The 17,419-nt window shown below is 32.7% G+C and overlaps 1 protein-coding gene across 24 annotated transcripts in view; it reads left to right on the plus strand.

Moving 5' to 3' along the window:
• Window positions 1–17,419, plus strand: part of TTN (titin) — a 252,740-nt gene that overhangs the window by 124,093 nt on the left and 111,228 nt on the right. For 16 of the 24 annotated variants that reach the window (XM_075180515.1, XM_075180537.1, XM_075180524.1 and 13 more), the window contains 30 exons: window positions 1,054–1,134; window positions 1,276–1,356; window positions 1,445–1,516; window positions 1,844–1,918; window positions 2,101–2,166; window positions 2,563–2,646; window positions 2,824–2,907; window positions 3,136–3,210; window positions 3,665–3,748; window positions 4,505–4,579; window positions 4,677–4,739; window positions 4,849–4,941; window positions 5,598–5,681; window positions 5,784–5,864; window positions 6,035–6,118; window positions 6,394–6,459; window positions 6,590–6,670; window positions 6,776–6,856; window positions 6,952–7,023; window positions 7,109–7,189; window positions 7,274–7,339; window positions 7,431–7,520; window positions 7,642–7,713; window positions 7,796–7,876; window positions 7,956–8,042; window positions 8,298–8,369; window positions 8,462–8,542; window positions 8,654–8,737; window positions 8,837–8,911; window positions 16,753–16,830. In XM_075180515.1, the coding sequence (XP_075036616.1) occupies window positions 1,054–1,134; window positions 1,276–1,356; window positions 1,445–1,516; window positions 1,844–1,918; window positions 2,101–2,166; window positions 2,563–2,646; window positions 2,824–2,907; window positions 3,136–3,210; window positions 3,665–3,748; window positions 4,505–4,579; window positions 4,677–4,739; window positions 4,849–4,941; window positions 5,598–5,681; window positions 5,784–5,864; window positions 6,035–6,118; window positions 6,394–6,459; window positions 6,590–6,670; window positions 6,776–6,856; window positions 6,952–7,023; window positions 7,109–7,189; window positions 7,274–7,339; window positions 7,431–7,520; window positions 7,642–7,713; window positions 7,796–7,876; window positions 7,956–8,042; window positions 8,298–8,369; window positions 8,462–8,542; window positions 8,654–8,737; window positions 8,837–8,911; window positions 16,753–16,830 (2,349 nt within the window). The remainder of the gene's footprint in view (window positions 1–1,053; window positions 1,135–1,275; window positions 1,357–1,444; window positions 1,517–1,843; window positions 1,919–2,100; window positions 2,167–2,562; window positions 2,647–2,823; window positions 2,908–3,135; window positions 3,211–3,664; window positions 3,749–4,504; window positions 4,580–4,676; window positions 4,740–4,848; window positions 4,942–5,597; window positions 5,682–5,783; window positions 5,865–6,034; window positions 6,119–6,393; window positions 6,460–6,589; window positions 6,671–6,775; window positions 6,857–6,951; window positions 7,024–7,108; window positions 7,190–7,273; window positions 7,340–7,430; window positions 7,521–7,641; window positions 7,714–7,795; window positions 7,877–7,955; window positions 8,043–8,297; window positions 8,370–8,461; window positions 8,543–8,653; window positions 8,738–8,836; window positions 8,912–16,752; window positions 16,831–17,419) is intronic. The other 8 variants (XM_075180535.1, XM_075180536.1, XM_075180521.1 and 5 more) reach the window with 7 other exon arrangements.

A 17,419-nucleotide genomic window follows, 5' to 3' on the forward strand; every position in this document is an offset into this window, starting at 1 on the left:
ACATTTTCCCAATTATTGAGATATTTAAGATTATATGTACTTTATTACAACATGTTAGTGTATATTTTCATTGTGGATCTCTTTTAAACCATATTTAGGTATGATTTATTGGTCATAGAAAGATTTATTGGCTGGCTACAGTATATTCTCATACTATACTAATTATTCTAAGGTGCTGTGGATGTTAAACATCTCCAAAATTATTGCTGGTGTTCTAAGACTATTGGCTAGGTTAGGCTACACTTGACTGCCCAGCTAGTATGTAAATACAACCCCCAGCATATCCTGCTTGCTAGCAGAGCATGCTGTAAGTTGCATGACAGAGACAGATGATTGATTAGGTATATAGGTAAGCCATATTATTTGTTGATATATGATCAGATTATTTATTAGGCATAGGAAGATAAAGCCTTATGTAATAACATGTTAAACATGCTTTATATACCTAAAAGTATTCACTAAATGTACATTTTGCTTTGCACTAGTGTTGTTGGTTTATCTAGTTTAGCATCCTAGTTCCCATTTAGATTTTTATTTGGGTATGCAGTGTACCTCATATGAGTACCTTAAAATGTCCAGTTGTTATATTTTCTTAAAATTTACAGCTGGATCCATAAGCCTTGGGAAACAATGTTGGAGTTCCCTAACATATCTGATGAGCATTGTAAATTGTGAAAATTTACTGATACTTGCTTTTGAAAATGTGTGTAATATTGTGTGGCAGTAGGAATTGTTATATAATAAGATATACAATATAAATCTAGGTCGATAGATTTTATGTCGGCAATCATACTGTATGTTAGAAATGGTATATCCCAGCTGATCTAAGATTAACCTTACATTAATGATGTAGTTAGTATTATGTGTTTGGCTTGGTAATGGTGTGTAGGGTTTTAACCATTAAGTGATCTTGTTAGATGAAATGTATGTTTTCAGGCTACTGTTTAATGTTGTCGTCTGTTAGATATCTATGTACTCTTTCTTTAGAAAACTTACATTTAAAACTTACTTATAAAATTTACAAAAACCAACAAAAATACTATATCTTTAAAGTGCCTGAGAAACCAAAGATACACGTCCCTGAAGAAAAAGTGCCAACTCCTGCAAAGAAAGAAGAGGCTCCCCCAAAAGCAGGTACTTTTGTCAAACCTTAGACATTTGTACTGGGAGGTGTATGCTGTGTTATCTAGTATTTCTCCCTATTAGAAAGTATGACATAAATAACCAATTCTTTGGAGAACCATAAAAAACACATCGTACTGTATTTTTTTAAAGTACCAGAAGTGCATAAGCGAGTCCTTGAAGAAAAGGTCCCAACTGTGGTGCCTAAGAAGGAGGAAATTGCAGCTCCAAAAGGTACAACTCTCACTTATCTCATCTGGTACATTGTAAAAACCTTTTGCTATTCTTATATATCACTAAAATCCAAACCCTATTCTTAAAGTGCCTGAAATACCCAAGAAAGTTCCTCCAGTGGAAAAAATTGTTCCTAAAAAAGAATTACCAACTCCCCAAGGTAGAACATCTGCATTCACAATGCATTGTGCTTACTTTACAGTCTGTAACTTTTTTTTTTTTTTTTTTTTAGCATTATGTGTTTTTGTGTTTCATTATTTACTTAATCATTTCAGTAATGTCATGACCACTTTAAGAGGTTTGGCAAGGGTTGTGCATTACATGGCCCCCATCAATTAAACTTGATTTGTGAATGTTAAGTCAACTGTCCCTTAATGGTTTTTTTCAGTGTTCAATGTTGTGTTTGTTTGTGTTTTTCATGTGATACACGTCTGTTGTTTTAAGGCTTGTAAAGCCAATCTTATGGGTAAATATGATGTTTTTAAAGTTCCTGAGGTGGCCAAAAAAGTAGAGGAGAAGGTGCCAATTCCTGCAAGGAAAGAGGAAGTACCACCAGCCAAAGGTACTTTCACTCTTTTCTTCCCAGTGGATGAAACCACATGTCTGTTAAGTGTTGTGTTTGTTTGGTCTAGTTCTCATTATTTGTACAGTATGTGTCATGGTACGTTTGCCCTCTTTACATATTTGTAAAATAAACCTAATTCAACTTAAACAAAAACATGAACCCGACTTGTATCTTTAAAGTAATCGAAAAGCGTAGAAAAGAGGTTCCAGAGCCTAAGCCCCCAGTGGAAGCTCCACCTTTTAAAGGTATATGATCTCTCCAATGTAAAAGCTAATTCTGCAATATTAACAGCTTTGTTATACCTGTCATGAACACACACGTGTTCCGTGTAAAACAATTTACCATTTCTGCAATTTAATCTTCTTATGCATGTATATGAATGGTACCAGATAAAAATACTCCTCCCTTGCTGTAACCAGTCAGCTTCTAGAAACAGCTCAATTTTTTACAATCATTTAAATAACAAGTTAATTTTATTTAAAAGATTTATGCTTCCACAGTAGTACATTTCTTCAGAATTCTATTAATCTTACTTACCTAAATAATTGTTTGTCTGTGAAGTGGTTTCAGTGGTGTTCTTGGTGTAGATGAAATGCACGTAGTGTATTTCCAAAGACCTAAGCAAACAATTGTTTTTAAAGTGCCTGAATTGAAAAAGAAGCCTGTTCCTGAAAAGAAAGAACCAATTCCCACTCCTAAAAAAGAAGAGGTTGCACCTACCAAAGGTATACCTCTACCTTTACATGATTTCATTCTTAAACAATGCTATGTAATAGCCTGCAGGATTTTGTCTTTCTTTTATATATATATGTATTGTGTGCGTGTATTTAATGTTGTGTTTGTTAATGTGATGTATAAACCTAAATCCCCGAAACCTTAAAATATCTAAAACATTTTTAAAGTGCCTGAGCCAACTAAGAGGTTTGTCCCGGAAGAGAAGGTACCAGAGTCTATACCTAAAAAAGAGGAGGCAGCTCCAATTAAAGGTATACAGTGTACTTGTGAAGTTGTCCTTCTATAATCTCTTATGTTGTGTAAAACATGTCATGTCCCTTACTTTTTGTTCATATATGGTTTTACATGTCATCTTTAAGTTTTTGTTTTTTTGTACCTGTTTGTTTGTATCATTGTTAATTTGTTTTGCTTATCATTTCGTATTGTGTTACCTTTGAGTGGATTTCATGTTCTTAACAAGAGTCTGATGTTCTTTAAAGTGCCTGAAGCACCAAGGAAGATTGTTCCTGAAGAAAAAGTGCCAAAGTTTATTCCTGAAGCACCACCTATTAAAGGTATATAGGAAATGTCAACTCCTACAATTTTCAATTAGATATATGTTTTATATATTACCTGGGATGTCTGTGTAATGTATTTTGTACTATATGAAGAATTTGTTATATGTGAATTCCTTGGTTTGTTGTAGATTATAGGTTGAATGTTTATCACTTTGGTAATAGATAAAATTGGAGAAATGGTGTAATCTTGTTGGATCTTCATCAAAACAACTCTTAAAAACTCAACTCTTGAAACGAAAGAAGAACTGTTCAAACAGATCCCAGATTAAATATTACCTTTATTTGTATTTAGTCTGCATTCTGTTTTAGAACAAATTTTAAACATTATTTATTTAAACATAAAAAGGATTATCAAAATTCTACAAAAAAACTCTTTAAAATATTCTTGCTGACTGCAAACAAAAATGCAATAAAATGCAAAGAATACTAAAAGTGGACAATATCTTTAAAGTGCCTGAAGTACGGAAGACGGTATCACCAGAGCCAGAAGAGTTTATTGAGTTGCCTAAAAAGACAGTCACTCCTGCTGTCAAAGGTATTAATCCAAATACTTCTTGAAATCCAGTGTTACTAACCTCTTCAAACATTATATATGCTTTGTTTTTTAATTATTGTCAGTCTGTAAAACGTAGATGTAGCTTATTTCAGGAATTGCAATAACATCTCCACAGGCATATGTACATACAATTTTCCCCTACAAGATATTAAGGTAATTGTCTAAAAAGTTAAATCAACGAACCAAGTAATGACCTAGCTGTCATAATCTTGGATTCAGAATTGTATATTAGTCATGGTTTTTTTTTCGACATACATTTAGAAAGCGGTATAGAAGGCGGTACACATATATATATATATATATATATATATATATATATATATATATATATATAATAGTTGTAGACTATTTTCATTAGACACAATTTTACTTAAAAGTTTCATTTTAATTCAAATTTGATGAAAATTGACACATGTTTGGGGTCAAAAGTAGTGATGTGATTGAACGGGAGGTACATAATTTATCCCAATTACATCTCTGCCCTGTGCGAGCAGTTATCATTTGACATAACACATTGTGTCCTTGTGATTCACTGATTTGGCAGTAAAGTGTCTTCTTTGATTGACATTGACCTGTCAAAATTATCACATGACTGCCTAGTATAATCCATAACTTGGCCAGAAGTTCCCTTCTCAGTTAGTGTATCATTTTTCTCCTCTGAACAAATATCCATTTTTGTACTATAAATATAAAATCAGTGATTTGCTAGATTGTAAATAGATACAATATTTTTAGTACCAGAACCACCAAAGTTACCGGTACCTGAAGAAAAGGCTCCAATTATACGTAAGAAACCAAGACCAGTTGAAGGTACACAGATTATTTCCACTGTTTACTTGTTGTTTTATTGTGTGTTGCGTTCTGTCGATTAAACATTTCAACTGATCGGTTACTAATATCTTTAAAGTGCCCATTCCAGAAGAAAAAGTGATACTTAAGCCCTTTAAAAAAGAAGTACCTCCAGCCAAAGGTACAAAATTTCTGTGTTATATACATGTAGTAGACTGTGTGTGTTTTATTATATGTAAAATGTCGACTACAAAATATGAGGTTACTAAAGCCTGTATATTATCTTCAAGTGCCTGAGGCAATCCCTAAAGTAACCCCTGAGCAGAAACAACCTACTGCTAAGAGAGAAATTCCTCCTGCTCCTTCTCTGCCTCCTCCCAAAGGTATTGATACCATCCATATTAATACTGCCAACATGTTAGAATAGTATTGTAGACACAATGGGACAGTTGCAAATTAACATTTTATTATCCTAACTGCCCCTTGACCTGCCCCTACAAGTGTACAGTGTGCCACAGTCTCTATACCTCTGGCCCAACATTAATTTACTTGGTGAAGCACCTTGGAATTCAGTGATAGGGGGGTACTGAGAAGCCTGGAGATGTCAATAGGAATTTGTTATGGTGTAGGGGCTCCAAAAGTAGTGTAGGGACACTAAAAATATTAGATCCAGAATAATCTTACTCCATAAACATCTCACATATAATCAGCTATTAGATCCAAATAACACTGAGTCTGATAGTTTTTGTGTAAATGGGAGATTCATCAGTGCCTCCTCTTATTCTAGTGCTTCCCCAAACTGTTAAATATAAGTAAATACCATTTATTTACAATCAAAATAAGAACATATATACTCCCCCTCCCAAATTACATTAATCCCCCAATATATGTAATCCCTTATCCAAGCCCTTCTTACCCTTTCTCCTAACTGAGAACTTTGGGCGCTACAAATTTGTTAAACCTTGTGTTAAGAAACTCTAAGATATATAATTGTGTATGTGTTAACCTAGTTACTAAATCATAGTCTACTTTCTTAAAGTAACAGAATTACCTAAGAAAATAGCCCCAAAAGAGCAAGAACCTATGCCTGCTCACAGGAAAGAAATTGCCCCACCAGTAAAAGGTACAACACCTTAACTTGAATATTTTATTAATTTTCCTTATTATTTCTTAATATAATAAACCATATTTAAATGACCGAAACGACATCCCTATTCTTTTAAAGTGGCTGAGCTTCCAGAAGAAGTGGTGGAAGAAAAAATGCCTGTCTTTGTCCATAAAAAAGAGGTTACTACTACTGTTGAAGGTAGACATCAATTACAAGCCATAATAATCATTACTTCAACCATAATTTACTGTTGTGTTTGCTTCATACTTAGTATTTCCTTAGCATGGTCACACTGCCTTGTTTTCACTGTATATGTGTTTTGCTGTGTGATGTTACAAATATCTTAAGAAAAACTAATATCTTTTAAGTGACTGAAGAGGTGACAGAAGCTATCCAAGAAATAGAAATCCCTCTCCCTATTGTGGATAGGAAACGAGCTCCACCAAAGAAAGGTACATCACCTGCCACTTTCCATCTTGTTAAACTTTGTGTTTTATTATGTCATTACGCTATGTTGTTGTGTTCTGTGTTTGTAAAGTCATACTAATATCTTGAAAGTATCTGAAAGCTCCCAAGAGCCTCCTCAAGGAAAACAGTATACTAAATTTTATTTATGGTCAACCATTAGTTTATGTGCCACTTTCATCATCATATGTTTATTCTGTTTTTTTCGATTGGAGTTACGTGTTTTGTTTCTAAAGTCTTACTAATATCTTTATCCCTCAAGAACCTCCCCAAGAGGAAAAAGTGCCTCGTATTCTTCCCAAAAAAGAAGTTTCTCCCCCTGCAAAAGGTACAATAAGTGTCTTCAACCATTCATTCCTATGTCCCATTCACCATGATATGTGTATTTATGTGTTGTGACTGTATTGGTCTTTGGTGTTAAATGTTCTATTTCTAAAGTATTACTAATATCTTTAAAGTACCTGAGATCTTCCAAGAACATGTTCAAGAACAAACAGTTCCTCTTACACTTCCCAAAAAGGTTGTCCCTCCCGCAAAAGGTATATAGTTTGTTATTTGGCATTTACTGTATTTATCCATTTACATGGGTTTTTACATTAATCAGAAATGTTGCTAGATCTTAACTTCTACTAATATCTTTTAAGTTGAGATACCGGGGAAAACTACTTCTGCAGAGAAAATAGAAGTTATAATTCCCCAAAGAAAAACTATTCTACCTGTTGAAGGTATTATATATTTGTAGTAAAATATTATTTTAGGTAGTAATATTCAGTAGGGTTATGCAAATACTAAATTAGAACAAATTTCTTTCATGCACCAGAAATCTCAAAGAGAGCAGAAGACAAATTGCCCATTGTTACACCCCGAAAACAAGTGCCATCTCCCCTTGAAGGTATATAGACTTAAATAATGAAGTTGTATTATGGTGCAAATGTATTGATCAATTTAATATTGGATACATTTTATCTATTTCAAAGCAATGGAAGCACCTCCTAGTCCTGCTCCAGAAGACAAACCACATATTACAATCCCCACAAAAGTAGCTCCTCCCTCGCAAGGTATTTTGCATACTTAGTTCTAGCACTTATTTAGTGAATCATTATTATTTCTTAGCATCTAAAATAATACTAATATCTTTTAAGTGACAGAGGTCTCCAAAAAGGCAGAAGAGAAACTTGCCAAAAAAGAAGTAATTCGTCACGTGGAAGGTAGATTCTTTTCTCCACATTAAGGTTCATTAAGGTTCCTGTGTCTGTAAGGTTAATACTAACTCTTAAATTAATACTAATATCTTTAAAGTTCCTGAGGCTCCAAAGAAATTGGCCCCTAAGAAATTAACTCCAGAAGAAAAAATACCAAAGCCTCAAGAAATGAAGCCAACTATTGAAGGTATATTTACAATGGATATAACATTACAGAATAAGTTTGCATACTGAGTCCTACCATTTAGTTAGCGCACCATCACAATTTAGTAGTATCTAAAACAATGTGAATATCTTTTCAATGACAGAGGTCTCCAAAAAGGCAGAAGAGAAACTTCCAACAGTTGTTTCCAAAAAAGAAGTAGTTCATCGTATTGAAGGTAGATTACGTTTTGCACATTAATGTGTCAATCTGTCCGAGAGCATATAATATCTCTTGGACTAACACTAATATCTTTAAAGTTTCTGAGGTGCCGAGGAAGTTGGCCCCAGAAGAAAGCATTACTGCAAGACCTAAGAAAGAAACAAAACCAAGTCTTGAAGGTATATTGACAATGGATATAGCTATAATATTAGAAACTAACATACACCAAATACTGAAACAGAGTTAATATCTTTTAAGTGTCTGTGGAAGCTCCCAAGAAGCCTGTCCTGGAAGAGAGAATATCTATCACAGATTACATGAGAGAAATAATTCCACATGAGAAAGGTATATTAACTACTAAATATAAAGAACACAAAAAAAAATTATTTTAAGAACACCTATTACATTTTTTTTGTATATCTGAGAGCAGAGGTAGGAAACCTGTAACTATCGGGCTGTTGTGGATATACTGGTCCCATAATTGCCTTGCCATTCCCTGGCAGAGAATGGAAAATATCAAAAATGTTTATTTTAAAATACATAGTTAATTATTTAGGATGTGATTAAAAATAATTAAAATACTAAAAATGTTTTTCCAAGCCCCTGAGATAGCAGAGGATGAAGATAAAACTCCTGTCCATGTCTATAAAAAGGAATATATTCCCATGGCAGGTATGTCCTTTGTAAAGCACAGAAATAGATTCAATTTACCATACATAAAGATGTAAAAATAATCTAATTGTAAAAATATATATATTTTAAAGAACCGGGGGAACCCAAAGACCATCTGATAGAAGAGGAACATGTAACAATCATTAAAAAGACAATAATGCCCCGTGTAAAAGGTAAACAGCATTATATCTGGTGCAACTTATTACCGTAGCTGATAGATTTTAAGCGCGCTCTGTTCCAAGTCTTTGGTAATTTTAGTAACACAGCTACTAATATCTTTAAAGAACCTGAAGTGCCAAAAAGGACACCTCACGAAGAAAAAGTACAACTTAAAGTTGACAAACGTGAAGTAGCAGCCTCTGCAGAAGGTATATCAGCAATTTGCTCTTTCTTTTGAAAACATTTCATCATGAGAATCCAACTGCCAATGTCAAATACTAATGTTAAACTAATATATTCATGATTAGAAGAGATCCCAACGAAACCAACAGCTAAAGAAAAATCCCAAGTGCAAAGAAGAGAAGTTACTTCTCACGTGGAAGGTACATCTTCTTATCTGCCTCTTTCTGTAATCACGTTTAGTCATTAAGAGAGATATTTATGTCCTAATCAAATACTAACTTCAAACTATGTGTTTAAAGTAGTCAAGGTCTCAGAAAGCTTGGGCCCTGAAGATAAGCCTCAAACCTCTGTTTCCGAAATAGAAATGATCTCCTATGAGGAAGGTATATACTCATTAAGTCCCCATCTCATTATCACCATTTGTGCAGTATTTATTATATAACTTTATACCAATAAGATAATAGCACACAGTACTTAATTATATTCTGCATAAAAACTGAAAAAAGGCTAAAAGTACTATACTTCAAATTCCCCACATAAATGTATATAGTAATTTTAGTTTTCACTCAACTGAAACAAAAAATAATTTTCAATTTTTAAATAACCATTGGACATCTCATATATGTTGCTTTTAAAATTTAAATTGTATTAGAATCTGTTTTCCATTGCAAAAATTAATTAATTAAACCACAATATTCATTACTGCACAAATAATTAGGAACAATTATATATTTAATTGTACATATACCAAGGAAAGAGAAGTTATAATTTGTTCTGCCAATAAGAGAAGCTGTCTCCCATGTGAAAGGTATATCATATGTTTTATGCTTAGAACCAATTAGTTACTAAACCAGAATATTTGTTATCAAATACTGGAGTTAAAATATTGCATTTAAATTAATAGCTGTGCCCAAAAAACTGACTTCTAAAGAGAAGACAGAACTATCTATAACTGAAAGAGGAGATTATTCTTATGTGCAAGGTATATTTTCATCTTTAGTTTCTTATTATAACCATGTAAAACATGCAATCATTAAGGCTCATTACTCAATATTAATCAAATAGTAACCTTACAACAATATTATCACATTTCCAGATTTACCAACAACGTCTACAGACATCATACAAATCTCTATGGCCCAAACAGTAGTTTACTGTGAAGTAGAAGGTATATTATAAAATGAATTACCATTCCAAACATTCAGCCATTTATAGAATATTGCTAATTACCCAGTTAAATACTAATTCAAAATTAACATCTTTAAATTGTTAGATGTCCCAAAAAGAGTCAAATCTGAAGAGAAGTCCAACATTTCTATATCTGAAAGTGAGGTTGTTTCCCACATGAAAGGTACATCATCAACATTTCTGTCTCCTCATTCCAGCCACCCAATCATAAAAACATTTTATACAATCATAATTCAAACAATAATGCAATTTAATGTGTTTAAATTAGGTGATATTCCCAAAACACTGGCTCATGAAGAGAAGCCCCAAATCTCTCTACCCAAAGTGGATATTGCTTCCCATATAGAAGGTATAATACAGTCTGTGTCTTCACATTGCAACCATTCAGTCATTAAAGTGCATTGCTCATGAACCCATTTAGTACTAATTGTGAACCAAAATGTCTAAATTCCTAGATGTCCCAAAAAGACTTAAGACTAAACGGAAACCTCATATTGATGTGTCTGATAAAGAAATTGCTTCCTGTCTAGAAGGTATATCATTATCCATTAAGATATCAATGTAGTTATCCAGGCAGTTAATCATATATACTTCTCATTTCAAATCATGACCCTGACAACCATTTATTCAGAAAGAGTGTAGTTAAATTGTTAGATGTCCCAATGAAACTGATGTCTGAAGACAAGTTTGATGCATATATATGTAAAAGATAAGTTTCCTTTTGTACAGAAGGTATATAATCATTTTTATATTTTCATGTCACCCATCAAATCATTAAAATGTGCATATTATATATTCCCAAGTCAAATACTAATGCTATATAAAATGTCTAAATTAGTAGATGTTCCAAAAAAACTGACTCCTGAAGATAAATCCCAAACCTCAGCATCCAAAGGAGCTTCCAAAGAAAATGAAATTGCTCCCTATCTAGAAGGTATATCATTATCCATTAAGTTATCATTCCAGCCATAAAGACTTTAAAACTCATTACTCATTCCCTAGTTTCAAATACTACCAGAAAACCAATATCTTTCATTTGAAAAGACAGGTCTAATGAGAAGCCTAAAGTTTATTTAGTTAAAAGAGAAGTTATTTCTCACATTGCATGTGCATCATAATTACTGTCTTCTCATTCCAACTATCCAATCATTAAACATATTATGAGACTTAAATAATAATGCTATTTTAATGTGTCTAAATTAGGTCATATTCCCAAAAGACTGACTCCTGAAGGAAAGCCACAAGTCTCTATACCCAAAGGGTCTATTAATTCCCACTTAGAAGGTATAACACAGTCTTTGTCTTACCATTGCAACAATTCAGTCATTAATGTAAATTACTCATGACCGCCTCTAGTACCAATAGTGAACCAAAATATCTAAATTTCTAGATGTCCCAAAAAGACTGAGGACTAAAGGGAAATCACAAACTGATCTATCTGAAAAAGAAATTGCTCCCTATCTAGAAGGTATATCATTATCCATTAAGTTATCATTCCAGCCATCAAGATATTAAAGCAAATTATTCATTTCCCATTTTGAAATACTAACAGAAAACCATTATCTTTAATTTGATAGATGTCTCAAAAAGAATGAGGTCTAATGAGAAGCCTAAAGTTTATTTAGTTAAAAGAGAAGTTGTTTCCTACATGGAAGGTAGATCATCACCATTTCTGTCTTCCCATTTCAACCACACAACCATTAAAACAGATCATACATTCATAAGTCAAATAATAATGCTATTTTAATGTACCTAAAATAGGTGATATGCCTACAACAATGGCTCCTGAAGAGATGCCTCAAATCTGTGTACCTAAATGGGACATTTCTCCCCACATAAAAGGTATACCACAGTCTCTATATTCTCATTTCCAATCATTAAGCCATTAAAGAAGCACATTACTCATAAACCTGTTAAATGCATATTCAAAAACAATGTCTTTAACTTGTTAGATCTCCCAGCAAAATTGGTGTCTGAAGACATGCCCACAATATGTAAAAGTGAAATTTCTTCTCATATGAAAGGTATATAATCAACTGTATAATTTTCATTTCACCCACCAAATCATGCATATTACATATTCCCATGTCAAATACTAATGTTCTATAATATATCTAAATTAGCTGATGTTCCAACAAAACTGACTTCTGAAGAGAAACTCCAACTCTATGCATCCAAAGGAATTTCCCACATAGAAGGTATATCCTCTCATTACATCTAGTTACTAAAGCACATTACTCTTCTCCCAGTCAATTACTAATAGTAAAATAATACATCTGCATTGTTAGATGTTCTATAAAATATTAAATAGGAAAATTCACATATTGTTGTATCGAGACAAAACGTTTTGTCCCATCTGGAAGTTATATCATAATCTCTTAAATTCTCATTCCATTCATCCAGTCATTAAAGCACATTATTAATCTTCCAGTCAAATACTAATGCAAAAACATTATTTTTCAATTACTAGATGTCCCAAAAAGAATGATATCTGAAGGGAAGCCCACACTTTCTATATCTAAAAGCGGAATTGCTTCCCACAAGGAAGGTATATCATCAATAATCAGCATCTCTATATTTTTATTCTATCATCCAGTCATTAAAATGTACCATATATTCATAAGTCAAATAATAATTCAAATTTGGTAGTTAACTAATATATCTAAATTCCTAGATGTTATAAAAAGACCAAGGCCTGAAGTGAAACCACTAATTGATGACTCTGAAAAAGAAATTGCTTCCTATCTAGGAGGTATATCATCTATTAAGTTAGCTTTCCAACCATGCAGAAATTAAATCACATTATTAATTATCCTTTTTGAAATAATAATAGAAGACCATTTAATTTGATATATGTCTCAAAAAGACTGAAGTTTCCAGGGAAGCCCAAAGTTTCTTTAACTAAAAGAGAAGTTGTTTCCCACATGGAGAGTCCATTGTCACCATTTCTGTCTTCTCATTCCAACCACACAACCATTAAAACACATCATACATTCATACATCAAATAATAATGCTATTTTATTGTACCTAAATTAGGTGATATTCCCAAAACACTGGCTCCTGAAGAGAAGCCTCAGATCTCTGTACCCAAAAGGGATATTGCTTCCCATATACAAGGTATACCACGGTCTGTGTCTTCTCATTTCCAATCATCAAGCCATTAAAGCACATTACTCATAAATCTGATAAATACTTATTCAGAAACAATATCTTTAAATTGTTAGATGTCCCAATGAAATTGGTGGCTGAAGACAAACCCACAATATGTAAAAGTGAAATTTCTTCTCATACAGAAGGTATATAATCATCTGTATATTTTTCATTTCACCCACCAAATCATTTAAACATGTATATTACATATTCCTAAATCAAATACTAATACTGTATAATATGTCTAAATTAGCTGATGTTCCAACAAAACTGACTTCTGAAGAAAAACTCCAAAGATCTGTAGCTAAAGGAATTTCCCACATAGAAGGTATATATTATCATTACATCTAGTTACTAAAGCACATTATTAATTTCCCAGTCAATTACTAATAATAAAATAATACATCTGCATTGTTGATGTTCTATAAAACATTAAGTATGAAAATCCACAAATTATTGTATCAAGACAAGCCGTTTTGTCCCATCTGGAAGTTATGTCATAATCTCTTAAATTCTCATTCCAATCATCCAGTAATTAAACCACATTATGAATCTTCCAGTTAAATACTAATGCAAAAACATTATTTTTCAATTACTAGATGTCCCAAAAAAAAAGATATCTGAAGGGAAGCCCACACTTTCTATATCTAAAAGCGGAATTGCTTCCCACAAGGAAGGTATATCATCAATAATCAGCATCTCCATCTTTTCATTCTGTGCATCCAGTCATTAAAATATATCATATATTCATAAGTCAAATAATAATTCAAATTTGGTAGTTAACTAATATATCTAAATTCCTAGATGTTATAAAAAGACCAAGACCTGAAGTGAAACCACTAATTGATGTCTCTGAAAAAGAAATTGCTTCCTATCTAGAAGGTATATCATCCATTAAGTTAGCTTTCCAACCATGCAGAAATTAAATCACATTATTAATTATTCTTTTTGAAATAATAATGGAAGACCATTTAATATGATATATGTCTCAAAAATACTGAAGTCTAAAGGGAAGCCCAAAGTTTCTTTAACTAAAAGAGAAGTTGTTTCCCACATGGAGAGTCCATTGTCACCATTTCTGTTTTTCTCATTCCAACCACACAACCATTAAAACACATCATACATTCATACATCAAATAATAATGCTATTTTATTGTACCTAAATTAGGTGATATTCAAAAAACACTGGTTCCTGAAGAGAAGCCTCAGTTCTCTGTACCCAAAAGGGATATTTCTTCCCATATACAAGGTATACCACAGTCTGTGTCTTCTCATTTCCAATCATCAAACCATTAAAGCACATTACTAAAAAATCTGCCAAATACTTATTCAGAAACAATGTCTTTAAATTGTTAGATGTCCCAATGAAATTGGTGGCTGAAGACAAGCCCACAATATGTAAAAGTGAAATTTCTTCTCATACGGAGGGTAAATAATCAGCTGTACATTTTTCATTTCACCCACCAAATCATTAAAACATACATATTACATATTCCTAAGTCAAATACTAATGCTATATAATATGTCTAAATTAGTTGATGTTCCAACAAAACTGACTTCTGACGAGAAGCTCCAAAAATCTGCATCTAAAGGAATTTCCCACATAGAAGGTATATCATCTCATTACATCTAGTTACTAAAGCAAATTACTCATCTCCCAGTCAATTACTAATAGTAAAATAATACATCTGCATTGTTAGATGTTCTATAAAATATTAAATATGAAAATTCACATATTGTTGTATCGAGACAAAACGTTTTGTCCCATCTGGAAGTTATATCATAATATCTTAAATTCTCATTCCATTCATCCAGTGATTAAAGCACATTATTAATCTTCCAGTCAAATACTAATGCAAAAACATTATTTTTCAATTACTAGATGTCCCAAAAAGAATGATATCTGAAGGGAAGCCCACACTTTCTATATCTAAAAGCGGAATTGCTTCCCACAAGGAAGGTATATCATCAATAATCAGCATCTCTATATTTTTATTCTACGCATCCAGTCATTAAAATGTACCATATATTCATAATTCAAATAATAATTCAAATTTGGTAGTTAACTAATATATCTAAATTCCTAGATGTTATAAAAAGACCAGGGCCTGAAGTGAAACCACTAATTGATGACTCTGAAAAAGAAATTGCTTCCTATCTAGAAGGTATATCATCTATTAAGTTAGCTTTCCAACCATGCAGAAATTAAATCACATTATTAATTATCCTTTTTGAAATAATAATAGAAGACCATTTAATTTGATATATGTCTCAAAAATACTGAAGTTTCCAGGGAAGCCCAAAGTTTCTTTAACTAAAAGAGAAGTTGTTTCCCACATGGAGAGTCCATTGTCACCATTTCTGTCTTCTCATTCCAACCATACAACCATTAAAACACATCATACATTCATACATCAAATAATAATGCTATTTTATTGTACCTAAATTAGGTGATATTCCCAAAACACTGGCTCCTGAGGAGAAGCCTCAGATCTCTGTAACCAAAAGGGATATTGCTTCCCATATACAAGGTATACCACAGTCTGCGTCTTCTCATTTCCAATCATCAAACCATTAAAGCACATTACTCATGACACTGCCAAATACTCATTCAGAAACAATGTCTTTAATTGTTAGATGTCCCAAAGAAACTGGTGGTTGAAGACAAGCCCACAATATGTAAAAGTGAAATTTCTTCTTATAAAGAAGGTATATAATCATCTGCATATATTTTCATTTCACCCACCAAATAATCAAATCATGCATATTATATATTCCAAAGTCAAATACTAATGCTATATAATATGTCCAAATTAGTTGATGTTCCAAATAAACTGACTTCTGAATAGAAGCCCCAAACCTCTGCATCCAAAGAGCTTCTTACATAGAAAGTATAACATAGTCTCTGTCTTCTCATTACATACTTTTAGTTATTAAACACATTGCTCTTCTCCCAGTCCATTATAAATAGTGAATTAATATATCTGCATTGCTAGATGTCCAAAAAAGACAGACATATGAAGAGAAACCACAAATTGTTGTATCTAAACAAGAAGCTGCCTCCCATCTGGAAGGTATATCATGATGTCTTTAATTCTCATTCCAATCATTAATGTGCATTACAATATACAGATAGAAAAACAATATATTTCAATTACTAGATGTCACAAAGAGAATAGTATCTGAAGGCAAGCCCAAACCTTCTATATGTAAAAGAGGAATTGCATTCCATATTGAAGGTAAACAGTTATTAGCATCTCTATCTTTTCATTCCAACCATCTGCTCATTAAAATATATCATACATTCATAAGTCAAATATTAATTCTATTTTAATATATCTAAATTAGATGGCATCCACCATTTGCCTGAAGAGAAGCCACAAATATCTGTACCCAAAGGAGATGTTTCTTCTCATGTAGAAGGTATAACATAATCTTCATCTAGCCATTACAACCATCAAGTCACTTCACTAATTACCCTATCAGGTACTAATAGTGAACCAATGTATCTAGTTTATTAGTTGTCCTAAGTAGAGATGCCAAACGGAAAGCACGACCGTTATGTCTAAAGGAGAAGTTGTTTCTCGGTTGAGGTTGCATCATAATCTTTGTCTTCTCATTTCAGCCCATCACTCATTAAAGGGTATTGCTTATTACCCAGTCATATACTAATGATAAAAAAAAATGTATCTTATTTAATAGATATCCCAAAAAAACATATCCCTGAAGAGAAGCCAGGAATTGTTGTATCTAAAAGAGAAGAAGTTTCCCATGTGGAAGGTAAAACGTCATCTCTGCCTTATTGCAAATATAATCGCTACCATATATATCGTAGAGTAAAAGGTCAAATAATAATGTTTTTCAATGTATTTAAATTAGTTGAGGTGCCCAAAAAACTGATCCCTGAAAAGAAGCCACAAATGACAGCACCTAAAAAAGAAGTATCCCCGCATGAGGAAGGTACTATTTACCATAATCCCTCCCTACTATTACAATCATTAAGTAAGAATACAATATTTATTCAACAAGTGAATACTAATTTTAAACTAATATCTTTAGTGTTGACTTGGCATAAGAAGCAGACTCGTGAAGAAAAAGTACTCATTGCAGAATCAAGAAAATCTGATACCCACGTTGAAGGTATTTCAGTTAACTAACAGCAGCCACTTACCCATTCAGTTCAAAAGACTATTGATTAAACATTTTTCTAATGCCAAACTAATATCTTCAAAAGTAGAGGTCCTGAAAGGACTGACTCCCGACGAGAAGCCGCAGATTTCTGTACATGCATCTAGAAGAGATGTTGAATCTCTCACTGAAGGTAGGGTATCGTCTATGACATCCAGTTCAAACTACCCAATCGTTAACA

The sequence above is a fragment of the Mixophyes fleayi genome, chromosome 7 (genome assembly GCF_038048845.1).
Source record: "Mixophyes fleayi isolate aMixFle1 chromosome 7, aMixFle1.hap1, whole genome shotgun sequence".
NCBI classification, from domain to species: Eukaryota; Metazoa; Chordata; class Amphibia; order Anura; family Limnodynastidae; genus Mixophyes; species Mixophyes fleayi.